This window comes from Aptenodytes forsteri, unplaced genomic scaffold (genome assembly GCF_000699145.1).
Source record: "Aptenodytes forsteri isolate BGI_AS27 unplaced genomic scaffold, ASM69914v1 Scaffold79, whole genome shotgun sequence".
Taxonomy (NCBI): Eukaryota; Metazoa; Chordata; class Aves; order Sphenisciformes; family Spheniscidae; genus Aptenodytes; species Aptenodytes forsteri.
In genome coordinates, this window is record NW_008794776.1 from 1,815,349 (window position 1) to 1,838,270 (window position 22,922).

Here is a 22,922-nt window from a genome sequence, read left to right on the forward strand (position 1 = left end):
AACAGAAAGCTTGAAGGATCAGTCTCCTGAGTATTATAGTTCCTGTTTTGCTGTAAAGAGACTGTAAATAAGGGAGAAAGATGTTCCTCCACTCAGACCTTCAGATTTGAAATTAGGATGGCTGGAAGAACTGCTCTCTGACAGTTTTCTCTAGTTACGCTGGAGGACGCTCTCTTTAAAAAGTTCCTCAAATGCACTTTGCGTATTTCGTAGCTGATAACTGCATCCATGCTGCCCAGCTGAGGTCCCTGGTTCAGAGTGGAATAAGCCGTTGACTGACTCTCTACGCAGGCCAATTCCTAGCTGGCGTAGTACCCGTGGAACTAACGGCAGCTATTGCACAGGAGAAGCCTGGGCAGTGTGGCACAAAACCAAAGTGGCACCTTCGGAAGCATAGCCTAGACTGTCGATAAGATAAAGCAACAAGCAAGATGTTGCATTGGGCAGTGAGACGGCACCTCTGTTGTAAAGGGCTGAACCTGCGAGGAGGAATGTGAGGGAACTCAAAAGCAGGTAGAAGAAAGCACGGACACAAGCTGGGCCACCAGAAAAGGCATGGAGAATAGATGAAGACAGACATAAATTATGACTAGAGAACAAAATGCTCATAGGCTAATAATGTGATAATGATTAATGCAACATTCCAAAGCATAACTAGTAGCAATTGTACTTAATGAAGTCTGCTATTAGATATCAAACCAAATAGAAGAAAGCAATAGGGGGAAAGAAAGCATAACTAACTAGTAGCAATTGTACTTAATGGAAGTCTGCTATTAGATATCAAACCAAATAGAAGAAAGCAATAGGGGGAAAGAAAGATGCAGATTGGAGAGGGAGGGGAAATGCCAAATATCTCCTGGCAACTGAGAACTTCACTAGATGGTTCTCCACCACAGAGAAGTTAAAACAAGACCAGCTTGGTATCCAACAAATTGCAAGAACTCCCTGTACCATACATGAGAGAGGCTGATCATGCACCCGTGCTTTGCTGGAAAGCACTTCAGGTAGCGCTGGCAGGATACCATAGCAAAAAGCTTTAGAGAGAAGAAACGGACCTAACAGAAAATAGAGTTGTTCCATCGCTAATCTTCCTTCTGTGCAGGTCAGTTGACTTCGCTAGGATGCCTGTGATTTAAATGGAAGCTGCCTGAGAAAAATCTACCTTAACACCCTGCAACTTGCAGATTACTTGTCAGGTAGAGTGCTTTGCCACTTTCTTGTAGGTGAATAATGGCTTTTTCTAGATCAGGTGTTACTTCAGTAAACAGCAGGGACCTTTAGTAACATGTAAAGAATAAATATGATTTAGGCATGTAACATAGAATCATAGAATCATTGAGGTTGGAAAAGACCTCTAAGATCATCGAGTCCAACCATCGACCCAACACCCCCATGCCAACTAAACCATGTCCCTAAGTGCCTCATCTACTCGTCTTTTAAATACCTCCAGGGGTGGTGACTCAACCACTTCCCTGGGCAGCCTGTTCCAATGTTTCACCACTCTTTCAGTAAAGAAATTGTGTTGCAGTTTGCCCCAGGGTATAAGTCTTTCAAACATTTTTCTACTACCTGTTTTACTACTCCTTTCAGTTATTTCAGTTGACTACTTTTGCAATGGCTCTTCAAGTGCTTTGGTTATAGGCTTTTAAACAGGTAGGTGCTGTCTCTCTGATATGCACGTATACAGTGCCTTGTACAGCTAAGAGTATGTCCTCCTCCAATAGGAGTCACAGTGGTCAAGAGAGCGCATGGAAGAGAATTAAGACTGGAAGCTCCAGTACAATGCATGTGAAACAATACTTTTATTTTTCATGTAAATATTATATATCAGCCTTGCGGAATAAATGCAAATGAGAACACAGAGGTATAAAACCTTCTCTTCTGCCTTTGTAAAACTGATAGAAGAAAATAATGCTATCTGCTTGGGTTAATTACGCTTTCAAAACTTACTTGTATTTCAGTTGCTGTTGACCTCTGAGTGGATACTTGCTACTAGTGGTTTACCACTAGCAGAGGACTAATGCTTCTATCCCCTCCGAGCAATGGATAAATCCTACTTCTAAACACATGGTATATATCACCGGCTATTTAAAATCTGACATGTTAAGTTTTGTAATGACACGTTCATAGGTACTGGCTTGACTACAGAACTGTTTCTTCCTTATTTAATTCTACAGATGTGAATGTTGATGTGGTGGGTATTCCTTGATGATTTTATCTCCTGCTCTTCACTCCAGCTGACTTTGCATGTGCTAAAAAAGGCTTAGAGCCCAAGAGAAAGAAGGGAAACACTTAATCTCTTGAAAAATCAGTATTTCCAGTGAATTAAAAAGGATCTGAAGAAGGTCACATCAGTCGTCTTCAGCTGCAAGTGACATCTGAAAATGCCAGTTATCTAAGGAGCCTATGAAAATCACTGAGATTGACAAATCCTCTAGAAAAAGAAAAGGGGGGATTTTTTGATCTCCATATCATATCCGTTTTCATAGTCAAAATCACATTTTGAATGGTTGATTTTATTTTAGTTTGCTTTTCTGCAGTATGCATTAAGAACAATGGCAGATACAAATGGGATTTTTTTTCTTTTGTTTATTGTTTTAAAAAGATGTTTTTAGCCAGTTCCATGATTCCAGGGTGTGTCGTGTGATTTTAGGATCTTTGGGGTGGCTGTTGCAGCCAACAGATGTAACTGGTTTCTCTAGTCAGATTATTGAGCATTACAGCAGAGTGAGGAACAAACCAATAGGAGTCACAGTGGTCAAGAGAGTGCATGGAAGAGAATTCATGCTAGGGTTTGGTTTATGCGTTGACCCTCTTCTATCAATGGAGAGCTAAAACTCCAAGACTCAGTATCCGAAACTGCAGGGCTTGGTAGAATCATAGAATAGTTTGGGTTGGAAGGGACCTCTAAAGGTCATCTAGTCCAACCCCCCTGCCGTGGAAAGGGACATCTTCAACTAGATCAGGTTGCTCAGATCTAGTCTGGATCTTAATTCTGGAATTCAGTTTTCATGCTTTTAAATTAATTAATGGGTTGCATTTCAGACTTGATGACTCTTCAGATCTTAATAAGAGGGCAGATTCGGAAGCTACTGCCAACATTTTAGCCAGCTCTCTGATTTCTGTCCCCACCCTCTCATTGCTTTTGCCACTTAGATCTAAAGTAAGAAACTACAAAAGACAGGAACTGCATTATTCCCCATAGAATGAAAAGTCTTTAATATGCACATCTATAACAGGCTTAGATGTTCTTACTGAGAAGTAATTTGCAGGTTGGCTTCTGGGTGTATTCTCCATTTGTGCCAGTAAACTTGTTTCACAAAGCAGTTGAATGAAACTTTCATGGAGTTGCTTTTACCCAGAAGAGCAAGAGAGAACTGAGTAAGACTAAGAGGAAAGAATGGCACAAATTCCAAAGAAAAAACCATGTCATGGTGAAATACTTCTGTAATTAAGATAATCTGACTACCTGAATGATACCAAAAAAAATATGCAGTTACAGGCAGTGGCTTTTTGGCAAATAAGATTTGGCTTAATCACATAAAAAAAGGATTTGTATAATGTTTTATTTGTACAATTATCCAATTTTATGTAAGCTTGACATTAAGGCCCAGATAACAAGATTTGATTAAATTCAATCTTTGGGATTTGTATGAAAGCCTAAACTATTTTGCAAAAATCAAATGTTTTCTTCAGTGTATGGAGTAAGGTGTTCAAGGCACTACCACAATACAAAAAAAGTCTAATGAACAGGATGATGCGGTAAATAGACAGTAATAAGAGTAATCCAGTAACTATTAATTAGTAAGTGGGAACTCATCCAAAGAAAACTTAAATGTATAATTTATTGTATGATGTTATTCACCTGCTCACCTGGTCTTTGAATCCATCAGGCTCTTAATGTTTTCCGAAAGAACATATAAATTAAATCAACTTTACATATATAGCATGATAAAGGTATTTTCATCTGATAAGGCCTAAAGTTTATTGCCAAAAAGCTGTATTTTGTTTTCTGGCATTGACAAGCAACTCCTCATTTTCTTAATTAGAAAAATATTTTTCCATGATAGCATTAGCCTTGTTGAATTGGCTCCAGGATCTTTGTTTGCTTTTTCTTCAGTCTGAACTGTTCAGTTTGTCCTTTTCAGTATAATCAACTCAAAGAAAATTTCATGCAGTGTTTTCATGAGTGTGGTCTACTTTCTGAGTAATTTTGCCAAAATATCTTTTACTACGTGATGCGTCCTAGGGACCAGAGTCATGCAATGGCCACTGCCACCCTTTGATTGTCTTTTGTCAGATGGCATTGTGCAAATAAGAACTGTAGTGCCTGAAATTCCTCTACTTATGAAGCCTTTTTCTTAGCTTTTGTGCTGCTTTGCTGATCTGAGAAGCATCTGAGTTGCTCACCAGCAGCTATCTTTGTGCAGGTGGATTCCTACCAGGGTGTGGGGGGCCCTTAAGAGCTTATGAAGTAGCTTGTTATGTCACATCTGATAGCCGCTCGTTCAGCGCTATGTGTGCTATTGAAGGTCACAACTCTGAGAAGCTGCACGTTACCAAGAATTATCCTACTGTTATACACAGAATGCAGATGCTGATAAAACTTGTATGTATCTATAACTGTTTCTCAGGCTAGTAAAACTTCTGTCCCTCCCATACCATGCATTCTTTCAAAGGCAGTACTAGCTTGTATAGCCTGTACAAAATCTTTATGCATAATCCTTTCCCATAAGGTCTAGAAAGTCTTGCTTTTATTCTTTTTTTTATTAAAATTGTTCTTTATAATGCCTCGAGGGTTTTTGTTTGGATATTTTTTTGCTATATATTAGAAATTCAAGTTTATTGTATTTCAGGATTTGCACTGAAAATCTTAGTGTTGATACTAGCCAAAGTTAATATTGTTTGACTATGAGGAAAAAATGGAAAAAGGAGAATATACAAATACATCAATAATCTCAGAAGTCACAGAATCATGGCAAAATACAGTTGGAATGGACCAAAAGAACTAATTCAGCTCATCCTCATGCTGCAAGGTAAGAGTGACTGTTTTCATAGTGTCTCAGACAAGTGTTTGTCCAGCCTGTCCTTCAAGACATCCAATACTGGAGGGTGCACAGCCCTTTCTGTCCTTCACTCCTGCGATGTTCTACACTAATACGAAGCCTTGCTATCTCTTACTCCTCTGCAATGAGTGTGAAAAACAGATTTAATTCTTTTCACATGGTCTTTTCACATGACCAAAGCCCTCCGTACTGCCTGGCTTGTCACTCTTGACTCCTGTTCTGCTGGTGACCCCCCGCAAGCACACTGAATTTCTTATTTCTTTCCTCAAGAACGGCCCGCTTAGCCATCTGGTTCTTAACCTGCATTTATGTAGTGAGTTATTTGTGTGTAAATACAGAACACAAATCCATTCATGTTTATTATTTTGACAGATGTACCTAAGTTTGAGATCCGGAAGAGACTGTTATTGGTCTAGGCAGTGTATGAACCTTAGAAATGATGGCTCTTTCCAGGGAACTTCAGGCCTATGAGTTATTTTATTTGTACAATTATCCAATTTTATGTAAGCTTGACATTAAGGCTCAAATAACAAGATTTGATTAAATTCAATCTTTGGGATTTGCACAAAAGCCTAAACTATTTTGCAAAAATCAAATGTTTTCTTCAGTGTATGGAGTAAGGTGTTCAAGGCACTACCACAATACAAAAAAAGTCTAATGAACAGGATGATGCGGTAAATAGACAGTAATAAGAGTAATCCAGTAACTATTAATTAGTAAGTGGGAACTCATCCAAAGAAAACTTAAATGTATAATTTATTGTATGATGTTATTCACCTGCTCACCTGGTCTTTGAATCCATCAGGCTCTTAATGTTTTCCGAAAGAACATATAAATTAAATCAGCTTTACATATATAGCATGATAAAGGTATTTTCATCTGATTAGGCCTAAAGTTTATTGCCAAAAAGCTGTATTTTGTTTTCTGGCATTGACAAGCAACTCCTCATTTTCTTAATTAGAAAAATATTTTTCCATGATAGCATTAGCCTTGTTGAATTGGCTCCAGGATCTTTGTTTGCTTTTTCTTCAGTCTGAACTGTTCAGTTTGTCCTTTTCAGTATAATCAACTCAAAGAAAATTTCATGCAGTGTTTTCATGAGTGTGGTCTACTTTCTGAGTAATTTTGCCAAAATATCTTTTACTACGTGATGCGTCCTAGGGACCAGAGTCATGCAATGGCCACTGCCACCCTTTGATTGTCTTTTGTCAGATGGCATTGTGCAAATAACTGTAGTGCCTGAAATTCCTCTACGTATGAAGACTTTTTCTTAGCTTTTGTGCTGCTTTGCTGATCTGAGAAGCATCTGAGTTGCTCACCAGCAGCTATCTGTGTGCAGGTGGATTCCTACCAGGGTGGGGGGCCCAGTTAAGAGCTTATGAAGTAGCTTGTTATGTCACATCTGATAGCCGCTCGTTCAGCGCTATGTTCGTGCTATTGAAGGTCACAACTCTGAGAAGCTGCACGTTACCAAGAATTATCCTACTGTTAATCACAGAATGCAGATGCTGATAAAACTTGTATGTATCTATAACTGTTTCTCAGGCTAGTAAAACTTCTGTCCCTCCCATACCATGCATTCTTTCAAAGGCAGTACTAGCTTGTATAGCCTGTACAAAATCTTTATGCATAATCCTTTCCCATAAGGTCTAGAAAGTCTTGCTTTTATTCTTTTTTTTATTAAAATTGTTCTTTATAATGCCTCGAGGGTTTTTGTTTGGATATTTTTTTGCTATATATTAGAAATTCAAGTTTATTGTATTTCAGGATTTGCACTGAAAATCTTAGTGTTGATACTAGCCAAAGTTAATATTGTTTGACTATGAGGAAAAAATGGAAAAAGGAGAATATACAAATACATCAATAATCTCAGAAGTCACAGAATCATGGCAAAATACAGTTGGAATGGACCAAAAGAACTAATTCAGCTCATCCTCATGCTGCAAGGTAAGAGTGACTGTTTTCATAGTGTCTCAGACAAGTGTTTGTCCAGCCTGTCCTTCAAGACATCCAATACTGGAGGTTGCACAGCCCTTTCTGTCCTTCACTCCTGCGATGTTCTACACTAATACGAAGCCTTGCTATCTCTTACTCCTCTGCAATGAGTGTGAAAAACAGATTTAATTCTTTTCACATGGTCTTTTCACATGACCAAAGCCCTCCGTACTGCCTGGCTTGTCACTCTTGACTCCTGTTCTGCTGGTGACCCCCCGCAAGCACACTGAATTTCTTATTTCTTTCCTCAAGAACGGCCCGCTTAGCCATCTGGTTCTTAACCTGCATTTATGTAGTGAGTTATTTGTGTGTAAATACAGAACACAAATCCATTCATGTTTATTATTTTGACAGATGTACCTAAGTTTGAGATCCGGAAGAGACTGTTATTGGTCTAGGCAGTGTATGAACCTTAGAAATGATGGCTCTTTCCAGGGAACTTCAGGCCTATGAGTTAATTTCTGATTTAAAAAAAACCCAAAACCAACCCAACATCTTTCTAATAGATGACTTAAAGGCAGATATGAAATCAAATTGCATTTTGTATTAGTTCTAAATGCAAAAATAAGTATTTGAGTTTTGTAGCTCAATAATATATTGAGTATTGCACAAAGAGCAACAGAAGCGAAGCTGCAGCAAGCTTTGGCATAGTGTAGCAGCCAAAACTGATTGGATCCTTGGACATAATAGATCATGTTTGCTGGCCTGTGCCACCCACAATATTTTTGTTTCTGCTACTATAAGGGCTACAGCTACATTTTTGTTGTTATAAAAACACCCTTCGTGTCAACTATACAACCATCTCTTTTCTTTTTCTAATAAAAATGCACTTTCACACATGATTTATTCATTTCAAAGTTTCAATGTAAAGAGAAGCAACTAATGCTGCTGGCCAACTTTTGCAGTCCTAGAGAAAACTTACACACAGAGCCCCCGCCCCCAGCCCTTCTGTTAAATTTGCTAGCTGTTTGGTTGGGAAAAGGGACCAAATATTTAATTTTTTTTTTTAATGTTCTGAGAAAATGGGTACAATGTACTTCAAACAGTTGTTCGCTCATAGGCAGCCACAGTTCAGTGGATGTTTCCCTGTAACATTCTTATAAATGGTATTGCAGCAAACGCTGTCTATGGAGAGCTTAGTGCAGTAACGTGAGGTGATGACACATCCGCAAGAATAAACACTAAGAGTTTTCAAAGAAAGAACGAAAAGAACAGTTGTATATTTTGGTTTTGCTTAGAATTGCAGAGCCTTGAGTTATGAAAGCACAGGAGGCTGTGCATGTTTTCAGTTTAAATAAAACTTATCATAGGCTAGATTTTCACTGGTAGTTGAGTAGAGCCCTGATGTGCGTTATGTGAGGGATAACAATGAAAAGGGGCGTGTAGCTGTTAAATGCCTGAAAACAGACACCATGTAAGTAATTCTTCCAGCACACAAGAAAAGTGCTATAGTATGTTACCACAGCTGTACGTGCACTCCATCCCACGAGGAAAGACGGAATTTGTGCACTGGAAGCCTTAAGAAAGCAGGTCTCAGCCTTTTCTGCCTCATCCCCATCCAACACGTCAATACAGATTAATACAATGATGATACTATTTAAAATAATCAGTTGTTGCCTTTTTTTAAGCAACAGTAGGCAATTTAAGCAACGATCTTGTCTTTGAGTGAGATATGCGTTTTCCTGCTTTTCTCTAGAACCAGGGGGCTATAGTGTTATATTTTTAAAGTGAATCTTCCATAGTTACTTTGCCAATTAGTATTGCCCATCACCATGATTTTATTTTAACACACCAAGGAAGAACACAGGGAAGGAAACATATTCTTTAATCTCTTTGAAGATGGTGCAGCTGGCAAGATTCCCCCCCGCATGAAGATGCCATTAAGAATTTGTTTTGGGCAGCCTGGAACAATGGCTATCTTTTAGATGGTGTAAAATCCTACCTGGAGAAAATTGTCCTTCTGAGGAAGAAGAGGACTTATTTGCTGAAATCGAAAGAAGCTACTTCAATAGCAGTAGTTGTTTTAAATAAGCAAAACTTGTGAGAATACAACAAACGTGCTGGAACCACTAATCAAAATATTAACCAATATGCAGTATTTTATTCCAGATAACCAGTTCACCTGGATGAACGGTTCTCTTCAAATCACGTAATTTTTGCTTCTGTGTTAAACTTTCATTTACAATATAGAGATAAATTACCTACGCTATAAAAATGAGAGCTAGTTAACTAAGTGCTAAAAGGCATTACCTACATACAAAATACTTTGAGAGAAATATTTTCAGCCAATTCACTCTAATGATCCTTTTCAGTTTCCTTGCTCAAAGAAGAAATGAGAGGTTGGAAAAGAAAAAAACCCAACCAAACAAAAAAAACCCAAATGCTTCAAACTACAGGCCTTTTCAGTGCTGCCAAATGCAAGATGGACCTGACTGTCGCGATATGGTGATAGCTTCTTTTAAAAATCAAAGGAGTCATCATAGTCTCAGTGAATTGGACAGAGCTGGTGTAGGCTGAGCCATGGCTCCTTTGAAAGGCTGAAACGAGCCACGCAATGGAAGAGACAGCTTTGAGTCTGCATTGCAGATACCGATACCCGCAGCCTTTGAATGCGTGAGAAGTAGCTAGTAGAAAGAAATAAGAGTTTTGAACTCCCTTTCTTGCCTATTAAACCGTACTGTCAATTTAAGTCTGGGTCCTGGGTGTTTATATCTGAACTATGGTAAAATGGCTTTGGTTGCAGACAGTTAAATCTTAGAATGGGGGGAAAAAGGCTAATGGAGCAGCTGGGGGTACAGCCCCTGGTTTAGGAAGGTGACTGCAGAATCCAGAGGTTGTGGGACAGGGATGCACAAGTCAAAGAAGGACCAGGTGAATGACACGGATTGCTTCTCCATCAAATGTTGGGAGTCCAGTTATCAGCAGGGACAGCTTCTTCACCCTGTCCCTCGTTATATTTCATCCTTGTACAGTAACTTGAAGGAGAGGACTTTGTTCACCGAGTCTTTGACCTTCCTGTTGAGTGTGAGCGCTGCAAGAGTTTCTAAATACAGCAACAGTGTGCCGCTTTGGTAGCGAATATATCGAACGTGGTCTGAGAGCTAGTGCAAGAGCCTCCCACTGCTACAGTCCTGTGCAAGGCCAACTTCATAGGTTTAGGAATGACTTTTTCATTACAAAAGTGATGATTAAATAAAACACCCAAACCTCTTATTGGGTACGGGCTCACAATTCTACATTGGAAGAAGATTGTGTAAAGAAAAGGTAATAAACTCTGTTAGAGGTGACCTCTTTATCTGTGAAACTGCTTCTGCTTCAGAGTTCTGTGAGTAAATAGTTTATACTCAACACAAAAATAACTGTGCTGGTACAAAGGTGTGTATTGAGAAGGTGGTAAGTTTTGCACACGATCTCGTTCTGGTTCCTTGCAGATGTGCAAATCTAATCAAATTGCACCTTATGTGCATCTGAATAGTTCCAAGAGAGCTGGCAGAGTTGCTGTGGATGTTCCCTGTAGCAAAGGACAGCTGAATTAGTTTACAAAACTGCGGGTTTTTTGGGGGTAAGTGAAGTTAAATAAAATCAGTTCTACAACTACTTACCTTGGATGTCCATGACAAGCCAGAAAAGTTAGCACTAAAATTACAAATTTAAGCAGATGAATGGTGATACAAGCTGTAACCGCCTTGTAAATAATTTCTATTACTGGCAGAGAAATAGTTTGACCAGGGAGTCATTTTAATCTAGAATATTTACTGGTGTATTAGTAGAGACTGTGGTATCGAAGAAGTTTTACAAAATCTAGCTGTTAGATTTATTCTTAAAATACTCCTTTCTAAGATGTATGTTTGTTAAAACATTTCAATCCCAATTATGCACCAGCTCTCTTGTGGGAAGTTAATGATTCCAATGAAAACAAAGGAAGAAAACTGTATTACAGATTGTTTGTCTTCTGCAGTCTAAAACATTCTTTAAAGGATTATTTTCTCTGCTTTTATTTACATAGTTAGCAATAACGATTTTTAACTTCAGGTTATTTTTCATTTGCTGGTAAACATCGGCTACAGCATTTGCTAATTTTCTGTTTCAATAATACAATCATCCTGAATGAACACGAGGTGAACAAGGGCAGCTGAAACTGAAAGTTAAGTTTAATTATCGCATGATAGGTCACACTCACATTGCTGTGAGAGTGTTGCAACCGACATCACCAACATATATCATAACCACTGGTCTTTCAAAGACAAAGGCTTAACAAAAAAGAAAATCTTTTTTAACAAAAAAGGGTGGGGGGGGAACCTGGGGCATATAATTTCCCAGTGCTGTTTGCAAGCCTCGGATTGTTGCTACAGATCATCAGGCGTTCTGTTCTGTTTAGGGAACTCATTCTACCTGTCAGCAAATGTCTGAACGTCTGAGCTGCAGAGCAGCCCCTCCCTGGCCTTTTCGCTGCTCTCTGCTTAAGTGCGACAGAAAATCTAGAGGCCTTTCACGGCCCCCCCCCCCCCCCCACTGGGGGTCATGGCTTTCTCCTTCCTTACTCCCTTAGCAGGGCCCCAGGGCAGCAGGGTGGGAGAGCTGCGCTGGGGAGAAACCTCTCCAGCGGGCTCAGCGCGGGCTGCCCAGTTGCCCAGCATATGCAGACCTTTGTGCTTTTGTTGACATGCAAGGACTTTAAATGAACATTATTTCATCCGCAGGTTCTTCAAGAGCAATTTGCTGTGATTGTTTGTCTTCCGAGCGTTGTAGCAGGGCCCCAGGGCAGCAGGGTGGGAGAGCTGCGCTGGGGAGAAACCTCTCCAGCGGGCTCAGCGCGGGCTGCCCAGTTGCCCAGCATATGCAGACCTTTGTGCTTTTGTTGACATGCAAGGACTTTAAATGAACATTATTTCATCCGCAGGTTCTTCAAGAGCAATTTGCTGTGATTGTTTGTCTTCCGAGCGTTGGATCAGTCACTCTGGTTTGCACGCAAGATGCCAGGTGCTGCCTCTGGTCTGCAGTGGGAGCAGTGTGACTTTTCAGATCAGGTTTCCAGAGGATCACAGGAGTAAATTCAGAATTTGTTTCTGCAAATAATCTCTGATGTTTGCTTGCAATTTGCTGTTTCCAGAAAAATTTTTGGCAGTGAACATGTTTGCTTGGATTCTCACAATTGTTTCGGTAAGCATATTCTTTCCCTTGACAGGCCCCTCTTGGCAAATATTTCAAATTCCTGTCTTTCTCTTTTTACATTTTAGCTTTTCTCAGGATTTTTAGCTGAAGCTCTCTATTGTTTCTAAGGGTGGCTATACTTGTTAGTATGTGATGCAGAATTCCTAGGGTTTACACAGAATTCTTCCTTCAGGATATAGAGGAGTTTGTGGCTAACAGGAATGAGGGAAGGAGTCTAAAAAAACTTGGAGGGAAATAAGCAAAAGTCAGACTGATTATAACTAAGCGGGAAGCTAAATTTTTGTAGGAACTGAAATTCAAAAATTTCAAAATTATTTTGTTGTAGGTCCTAAATCAGGTTTACAAACAAAATACGCGTTTTATTTCAATACTGAAATTTTGGTAACAGTGGTAACAGTGAAGCATTCATGTAGCATGAATGTCTTAATGTTTCCAAAATTAATTTTGATCTCTTCAGTCCCTGGACCCTGGAGTCCCATCTACTCGCCAGTCATCTGCAAGGAGCTGGTTACCACCAGAAGCTTCGGAAGCTCAGTATACATCTGGGGAGCCAGCTGGGTAAATCAGGGCCACAGCTACTACCAAACGTGCTGGGCTTCACGCTATATAATCTCTATATAAAGTGTCAGTGGAAAACTGTTTCATCCTAAAAGTTATAATCGACTCTAGCCAAGAGTTTGGTGCAGAAGTTGTGATGAAGAAGTAGGCAAGTAAGAGGGCTAATACACTGGAAGGAATAGAGCTAAGAAAAGGAACCAGGCTGATACAGGCACCTGAAAAGATGGAGCCAAGAGTCTCAAAATGGATGGGCGGGGAGGGAAGGATAACTAAAGGTCAGAAGATAAGTCACGGATGGGCAGTGGCACGCATGGAAACAGGAGCGCGTGATCATTTTTCTATAGATCAGTATCTTGTGCGTCCATTGATTTTAGGTAGAGAATGTTTTGCTGCACAAGTAAGCATCTGGGGCTGAAAATAAGATCTAATCTATTGACATAATTATTGGCAAAACAAAAGGTAAATAAAACGATTTGAATTTTGCTGAGATGTTAACATGGTCTGATTCGGATTTTTGGTTTCTGATCTTGCCTACGTCACCTTTAAATGGCTCGTGTGAGGATAAAGGAGGTGTTGATATGGAAATGCAGGGGAGAGATGAACAGGGATGGAAAGCTTATCAAATTTTGTTTAAAATATTACTCTTTCAGTTTATTTTCATTATTTACTCTTTCTGAAAATAAAAAATAACTTAGAGGGAACTGAAAACAAGATTTTACCGTAGAGGAGCAGAGTAAATGAAGAATATGAACGAGTTCTAGCTGCTATTTTTCTTTTACATATAAAATGATGGTTAATATTTGTGACATAGTTCAGAGTGTAATTGGGAGGCTCTTATAAAAATACTTAAATGTAACTATTTTTTATTAAAAAGAAATTAAAGTGGCAACTATAGAAGTATTTTCCTCATTCTTTTACTAGTTTTGTTGTGCAACTTCGAGCAAATCAGTGAAATGACTAATGCCTCAGTTTCCCCTTCTTGGTAAAGACATAGTAAAATTAATCCCTCAGAGTGCCATGTGATTTTAAGCCAGTATTTTTTTAAAGGTCATGCTTCTTTAGACAGAAATGCAATCTGTTATTTTAGTAAATAGATCTTAGCTTTCCTTCAAAAATGTCTGTCCAAAACCTGTTTTATTTTCCTTAAGCATTTGAATTATGAACGCTTGTTCTGGCTTTGATTCTTCTTTAAGCGTGCAGTTTGCTGAGAGCAGTAATCTCTTTTATCTGTTTGCTGAAGCACATGGACTCGTTTCCACTTGTTCCTAGCTGGCTGGTGTTAGGACCCAGAAAAGAGACAGCAGCAACGTGATATAAATAGAGTACCAGAATGGGACAAAGTTTGAGGAGAAAGCATGACATCACTCCGACTTGCTCTCCACCCAAAAAGATCTGGGATGGAGGTGCAAACGTGAGCTGGACAAGCGAGGAGTTAGCAACTCTTTTCAGCTCAGTTCCTGAGGAAATAGTGCGAGTTATACGCCCGATGTGCTATAAGGAAGTACATTTTCTTGCTAGCAAAACTAAAGCTGGCTTCAGATCTCTGACAATGTGAAAGTAATTGAAAGGAAAAGACAACCATAGGAAGAAAGTTGAAAACAAGATCTTTTCTTTTTGGCACAGATTGTAACAGAAATATTTGACTTCTTTCCATGGAACAGTACAACTTTTGGATCTGATGCACATTTCTTTTAATTTTCCTCCAGTCACGGTAATTTATTTATAGTTAAATGAAGAGATCAAAGTGTGAAGCAAGCGAATACTACTCAAAGGGTCTGGAAGGATATTTTGCCATCACTGAAGGAACGGACTTTTTGAACCTGCATGGAAAATGTCCCTTTTAATACCAAAAGTAGCAAAGGAAAACTTATGATTGAAATCTTACAGGAATTTTATTTCAGTTGTACTTTTAACCTTAAATAGACCATGGAGAATTTATTATCTCTGCTCTCTTGTCATTATTCTTTGCTGATTTTATTTCAGTACAAATACCAGGTAATGTTCTGAATATGGTCAGTATTGAGATATATGTGGATATATCTAACTCTTAGCAAGTTTTGCCTCACTATGTCTCATTATGTAATGTTTTCTGTGCAGGTGTATGGAAACTATTCCCAGCTACCCAAACACCCAGGTAAGGAATGTTCTACTTACATTTTATGACAATGTGCTTAAATATTTATTTGCTTTTTTGGTCTGTATTTTTCATTTTCTTAGTAACGCCAAAGAAACTGTGAGCCTATGTTTGACTGTCAGCTCTGTATTAAAAATGTAATAAAGTCTAAAGTATCAGACCGTCCCCGTCATTTTAAATTCAGTAACATACCTACCAAGTATTCTACATAGAAATGTATTTGGAGAAAAATAAAATAAAAAATGTTTGATACGTAGAGAAATCCTATTTAGTGTTTGTTTATTATTACTTTTTCTGAGCATGAGTTTCTGCATCAGACCTCTACACAGACTGTTTTCTTTTTTTTCCCCTCACTATCTCACTGTTCAGCATTTTCAATTCATTGATTTACAGTTAGATATGCCAGCTTGTATACTTTGCAGTACTTTGGCATGGCTTCAAGTCATTTACCCTCCTCCCAGCCTTCATGCTTAAGTTTAAATCAGTTATAGAGCATATTAAAGATCTCTCATCTGTTTTCAATGCAGAGAAAACTTACCCAAAGCTTGTCTGGGGTCTGTGTGTGTAACTGCAGAATTCTTCTGTTTATATAAATAGTTTAACCTCAAGCCTCATGGTGGTGTACAAGTACAATTTTACTGCTTTACCAATTCATGTATTGCTTTGTGCTTTTAAGTTTTAACCGTATGTAATTATTTTCAAAATAAAATACAGAGTGATGTGGAAAAGCCATGTTGTCTGCTATTGCAGTAGCTTCAGCCCGATTAGTTCCTTTTGTTCTACCTTCACTCAAAACCAAAGAAATAGTCTCATTTCCTACAGACGAGGATCACTGGCTTCTAGCTGATGGAACAATAGGGGGAAAAAAAGTCTCCTGCAATAAGGGGGCAAGTTACATGACACTTATTTTGTAGTACAGCGTGTGTGGGGAAGCATAACTGCGAGCGATGCTTTCTGGGTTTGAACTAGGCTGTAAACAAGTCCTGTGATTTTGTTCTAAACACAGAGCAGTAACCCACTGAAAGGATATTGCAAGTATAAGTTGAATTCAAGGCAACAGGTATTTGTTTTCAGAGGTCTTCTCAGGGCTGATTGGCTGGACGTGGGGTAACAGCATGGCTTTATATAGTTCAGAACTGGGAGCTGGGAAAGCCACCCACATGCAGTGTGGCTCTAGGCAGTTCACTTTGCTGTATACCTATTTCTCTTCCCATTTGTTTTTCTCCTTTTTTTCCAGCTTTTAAATGTAAGCTCCTTAGAATATAGCTTCTCCTTACGAGTTTGATGCCGACCATGGCAATACCTTTGTCGTGATGCTGCTATTACTGCTACTACTAGTACTACTAAAATACTTGTGCCACGCTGTGACACAGTTTTTTGGCATCAAATAATTTTCTCCTGGGATTTTTCTTTTCTATTTTTCTCTATTTTTCCTCTTTTTTTTTTCTTCCTACCACCTCTCTTAACTTTAATCCTTTTTTTTTTCCCCGATACAAAAGGGAGATGTTAATGTGAGCAAGAGCTATTTGCATATAAGCGCACTGCAGGCGTGTTCTGTGCTCTGCAAAATGGAACTGGTAGTTTGATGAAAGTCGGATGGAGGTACATTAGCACAGGTTGCGTATGTGGATGCTCTTAATACCATAGAAATTCATAACTTTCATTTCTTTTGCAGCAGCCAGAATACGTTATTTGGAGATAGAACTAAGCACGTACCCAGATTTAGTTTATGTAAATGCAAAACCCTTGTTCCTATACCCCGTTTCCTCAGTGTGCTTTGCCACGCTCAGCTTAGTTGAGTTTGGGTTGCCTGGAATTTTCAGATTGGGTTTTGTACGTGCTTATTCTGTGTCATTATTCTCTTATGTTGGCAGTAGCTTTCTCCTTTTGTTAGCAATGGTGCCTTTCCCTGTATCTTCCAAATATTCAAAGGAAGCATATAGCCGTAGAATCTCATCCATTTCTCTAAAGACACCCCATCTTATCTATTTATGCTCATGCTCCCTCTCTGTGGGAAAACCTCTATGACAACTGCAAACTTTCTAGTTAGGTAGACCAATAATAGAACCTGATCAATTATGACTCATTTGTTGATATCGTTGGTATAGTTGAGTTTGGAAGCAAGTCTGAGTAGTTTGTGTATCCTCAGAAGATGCGGAGCTTCTTTTAGTTCTGTGCTCTCAGATCTACAATTGCTTGTTGTGATGTTTAGCAATTTTAGCAGCTTTGCGCTCTTATAAAAAAAAAATATCTTAGGATCCTCTCTGTGTCACAGCTCTGAAACTATACCATGAGGATGGAGGACATCAAACAGATCTCTACTGTGTGGGCTAGGCAGTTTAAGGGTGCAAATAAAATTTTTGCAGCTTCATATCCATGATAAAGAAATCCTGTTTGTATCCAGGACGTTAAAATGATAGAGTAATTATCAAATAGGCAAGCTGTTTTGATCTCAAGAGTGAAGAAAGGTGTGGGACAGACTGTAAATGTCAAAGGACACTGCTTGTGATTTTGTTTTAATTTGCACACTAGGTGTGGGGAGCTTTTGTATGGTGTATGACAGCTGAAGTGTTTTTTAAGAAACTTAATCTCTATCGGCTTCGCACCTCAGGTTCTTGAAAGATTGCTTGGGAATGAAAAATGGTTGTAGGGCATAGAACTACAGATATGGTGTAATATAAATACTTGCTCTCTCTGTCCCTGTCGTCCATCATCCCCAATCCCGAAAGAAAAGATTAACTCAAACTAATAGGTTGATATCTCATGATGATGAACAAAACACATTCTCATTTGCATTCACAGTAAAATTTCTGTATATCTGTATCAACCTTCTAAAACTTCCTTAGATATAGGAGATTATAAATTTATTTCAGCACAGCTGGTTAAATTAATTATTTTGAGAATAAAGTGTTTCTTGCTGCTAACAAGATAATAAGAAATTATAATTCATGTTTTCCTACATTATTAATGCTCTACCTTTAACATAGAATTGTTAACACAATATTTGATTATTTTGGGCAGCTCGCTTCTGGTCAGGTCTGAGTAGTCACATCTCCTAAAATCTGTTCAAACTCATCAATTAGACTGTGCAGATAAATCTGCCAATGGAAACCAACAGATGTTTTGCTTTTGTCAGCTTGTCCACCTGTTGCTAAGGAGGACGTTTAGGAAAACAAAATGTTCCCATCAGCCACAAGGAGTTGTTCTGGTTTTGGTGTAGCGGAGGAGGTTCTGAAGGAATAGCTAATGCCGTGTGGGGAGGAGTGAACTCTCTTCCATACGTTGCTTAATATTCTGGAACCCCTTCTCTTGAGGAACATCAAATTCCTTCTGTTAAAGGGTATAGTTTTGCTATATGACTCTGTTAAGGTGCGAGTTATCTGGAGACATCAGCAAGGCTAGACTCTGCAGTAACAACTGTGCAGGCACCTATACTCTCATCCATGTCCCAGCTCCTCCACCACTGGGTACTGCTCCTTACTGTGTCTGACTAGTGTCTTTCCACAGAGACCAAAGGTGAAAAAAACACTTGGATCAATATAACCTGAAGGTGTTGCACGGGTTTTCCAGTGGGTTTTGGAAAGAGGATAAGATTCCTGGGAACTCTAGCATCTTCTCCTACTCTCTTGAGCTGCAGAGAGCTGAGTTACCTATGGAGGAGGCAGGAGCAGAAGTAGTATGCTATAGAGGCTAAACATTCCCCCGTGCATTCCCCTCTCGGTGCTTTGTACTCTCCACTGTGTGTTTAAAATCTTGGTAAAATCTTGAAATTACTCTTGAATGACTTCTCAACTGTTCTTCAACGAATGCTGCCTGATACACTAGCAGAAATTTAGTTAGAGATTGTTACACATTTTAAGTGCAATTAGAATAAAAATCTGTTGAGTTTTAAAAACAGTTTTTTTTTCAATGGTCAATCAGATATACGGCTTTAATCTCCTCTGCCATTTTGATTTATGGTCTCGCTTATGTGTAGTACTTGATTTACGTTGAATATCTTGTTCTACTTAACCTATTGAGCTCTCTTATTGTTCTTTTCTGTGGAGACTTTTTACACTCCTTGTTGGGCCTTACTTTAATAACCTTTTCATCTGTGTTTCTTGAAAGGGTTCAAAGTTCTTGCATCAGCTTCCCATTACTGGCCGTTGGAAGATGTGGATGGAATTCATGAGTTTCGGGATACGAATGGAGGTAGACAAAGGATTTGTTGACAATGGCAATAACATAAGTATTTGTGGCAGTCTGTAAGTAGACAGGGAGCAGGAGAAATGAAAGGGGTTAGCTTTTGTGCCACAGCAGTTGAGATGATCTTCTTTTTTTCAGTTAATGTTTTTGCAGTGCTCTGATGTCCAAATGATATTGTACTTGTGAACTGATTTTTATAGAGTATTCTCAGACGTTTTATGGGCTGTCTACGCATTGTTAAGGTTATAAAGAGAAAAGGTTTATGATCCAAAGAGTCATTGAAATCACATTGTTATTAGCTGGTTTGGTACATGCATAACATGACCTAATACATTCAGTGACTGAGATCTTTGGCTATGCCAGCAGTGAAGATGCCTGCTTCTTTTTGCTTTTTGGAAGGAGTTAAATGCCCAAATGCTTCAGGCACGTTTCAAAATTGCACTTAGTATCCATAGAAAGAGAAGTGTAAGCTCTTACCTGGTTACTACTTACTCATTTTTATCTGCTTTTGGATATTTCCTTAAAAGCAGTATTGCAGCATTAGTTCAAACATTTTTTCCAATTGGTAAAACCAAGAGAGGTTTGGTAAGGCAAAACTCTCACTGATTTGGAAGAGTCAGTTGTCAGGACCGCAGAGGGAATGATGTTAAAAGGCAGTCTGGTTGGATTCAGCAGTGTTCTGGTTCTGATGTTTCGCATCAGGAACAAGAAGGGTGATGGGGGCTTGGCGGGGATGTGCAGGTGATGTAATTGAGGGAGCTTCGACCGAACCACTATATCCCATGGCAGCATCATGGGCTTGCAGGGCCATTCCTTTCACATGAAATTTTCAGCTATGCTCTGCCTCCTTCTGAGACTCAAAGGTCCCTTAGTAATTTTCACATGAACTGGTTTTTCTTTTCTGACATTTTAGCCAATTCCAAGTCGGGCTGATGTATATTCCCCAGTATTTCTCACACTGTGGCTGACCACCTTGGCAGTTGAGCTAAACTGTTTTGTACTAGTGCAAGGAGTAGCTGCTGCGTTACGGCTGCTGACTGTAATATCATTACCAAGAAAGATGACTGCAAAGGATTAAATCAGGAGTTAGAGACCTTTACAACCTTACATGAAGAATGTTACAAAAGTGCAGTTATTGCTATTTATTCCACAAAAATGGCAACATCAATCTCTGTTCCTAAGTGGGCAAAAGATCCATAAATATCTAAAACCTTTTATTCCAGAGGTGTTCAAGTATTTTAAGCTTAAACTTTGATCCATCTTTCCACAAAGTTCCTTAAAGGAATGAAATCGACTGACCAGAAATAAGTCTGGGCAATATTCTGCTGATGGCAGTGTTCCCATTGACTTCAATAGAATCATAATTTGGTTTACAAAAAATTACCTCAGTTCTCTTAATGCTGTGTTAAAGTAATTTTCTGACACTGGACTTTGCGTACTTTCAAGAAGAGTAAAGCAGTCCATATCTAGCACTGTTTTGGCACTCATGTTACAAAGATGTTGTTTTGAAAGTGCTTGAAAGCGATATATAAAATATAGCTCTTGGAAAAATGACAATTGATGTTAGATTGTTTTTCAAATTATGTTAAATTACATTATTTCAGCAAAATTCAGTAATCTTTTCAGCAGTATCTTGGAAGAGAGAAAGCAGAATATATGAAGTGTCTGATCCTACAAACCTTCACTTACAGGAATGGGACTGGCTCACATGAGTAATCTCCTTTGACTCCTATTATGACATTGTGTTAAATAACTTTGTAAATGAGCCAGCTGCATGACTTTGCTGAAAAAAGTTTGGAGGACTTTGTCTCACTCCTATTTGCCGAGGATGCCAGTAGCCAGAAGTCTTTCTCTCTGCAGTGCAATTCTGACAATGTTGAATTCTTTCCTTAATGTTGTAGTGGATAGTTCAAATTCTTCTCAGTTGCTTATATTGTGTGTTATAATACACAGATACTATTTCAACTGCCTCCAGCAGAAGTTTCATGTATCTATCTGGTATTTGACTTTGATATGCAAGAAAAGTTTTCTCTGTTGTAATCTAATGCAGGTGACAATTTGCTTGTTTTTGATACCATTCTGATTACACAACTCTTCTGTTTATTTCTAAAGTCTTTCTTGTTTTTCCACTCATCATATCATGCAATTATTTTCATTCCATGTTTCTCGTCTTAAATCCTTGAACCATCATAATCTGTCCATCATGTTAATCCATTTTATTTGTTGAAGTCATTGTGTGTGAAGCCAGATTTATATCTCTCAATGCATTTGTGTTGTGAGGGAGAGTGTCAGCAAATTAATTTTTTGGTTATCTCAGCACTAGAAGCAATTGAAGGGAAACAATCAACTTAAAATATAGCAAATAAAAAAAGATGTGGCCATGTTCAGGTTTTTTGTCTGACCCCTTGCTTTCCATGCATTTTTCTCTTGAGTTTTTTGTGGGGGGGTTTGGCTGGGTTTTTTTTAAGAGCATTTACCTTTCCCTTCTGTGAGCTCAGTTGGTCTAAATCCCAACTCAGTGTGTCTCTATTTACTTTCACGGGCTTTCCATCAAGCTCTATTTGCCTGCCCAGGGCAAATAATTACAATGTACAAGATACTGTTAAATTATCAAATTGAGAAAAAAAATACTAGAGAATAGAATTTTATTGTCAGATATAAAAAAGTTGGGTTTTTTCTTTATGTTTAGATGGAATTTCTTGTGTTTTAGTTTGTGCCCATTGCCTCTTATCTGTTCACTGGAGGTAACTGAGGAGAGTCTGGCACTATCTTTACACCTCCTGTCAGGTGTTTATACACATTGATAAGATCCCAGAGCCTTCTCTTCTGCAGGCTGAGCAGTCCCAGCATTCTCAGCCTCTCCTGGTGTGTCAGATGTTGCAGTCCCTTAATCATCTTGGTAGCCCTTCCCTGGACTTGTTCCAGTATGTCCATGTCTCTCTTGTACTGGTGAGGCCAGAGCTGGACATGGGACTTGAATTGCCCATGGCTTTTGCACCAGTGTAATGATTTTTGTTATAATTGCAGAGTTCCTTACCAGCATGATTAGATTTCAGAGCCCTTCATCTGCAGTTGTATTTTTCATAGTTTTTTCTCCTCAGTTACTGTAAGTAAAAAAAAAAAAAAAAAAAAAAAAAAAATTGTTTTAGTGATACTCTTGTTACTTAACTTCTGTAGTTAAAGAATGCAACATTCATGTGCATACAAGTCCTTGGGAGAAGTGGTTGTATGACAATTTTAAAGGCCACTAACATCTGTGATTTGTGCTATGTTGAGAGATATGAACTGGTCAATTCATTACTGATTGTTTATTCATTGTTTTGCTTATTTGCTTATTTTCTTTTGTTGTTCCACCCAGCTCTAAGAATCCACAACTTCACTGTGCTTCCTTCCCATAACTCTACCTTTGTATATACCAATGACTCTGCCTACTCTAACTTCTCTGCAACTGTAGGTGAGGATTTACGTATTTTTTGTTCTGCATTTGTCAAGCTTGGATGGTTCTTGTAACATTGGATTCAAAGTTAACCCTGAGTTTTGGTTCAAGTGGTCATGTGGTAACGGTCTATTTATGCTTACGTTGGCATTCATTGTTGAAAAAGCACTCCTGCGATGCTGCCTGAATTACTCTGAACTACTGGGAGAAGCATCCCCACGCTAAGCAGCTCGTGGGAGGATGGGGCCCAGCGGTCCTCCAAAACCTAAATTATTTATATTAAGCTTAAAAGAAACAGATGACATTTCAGAGGAACATATAAGAACAAATAGGTTGGGTTTTTTCTTTTCTTTCAAGCATAAAAGGCAAAAGAAGC

General features: G+C 38.8%; 1 protein-coding gene across 1 annotated transcript in view; it reads left to right on the forward strand.

The window, feature by feature from the left end:
- Positions 1-14,706: 14,706 nt before the first annotated feature.
- The window catches only part of ADGRD1 (adhesion G protein-coupled receptor D1), a 165,008-nt gene continuing 156,792 nt past the window's right edge, over positions 14,707-22,922 (forward strand). The window contains 4 exon segments of the mRNA XM_019470780.1: positions 14,707-14,786; positions 14,889-14,925; positions 19,033-19,116; positions 22,469-22,564. Coding sequence (XP_019326325.1) covers positions 14,718-14,786; positions 14,889-14,925; positions 19,033-19,116; positions 22,469-22,564 — 286 coding nt within the window. The 5' untranslated portion in view covers positions 14,707-14,717.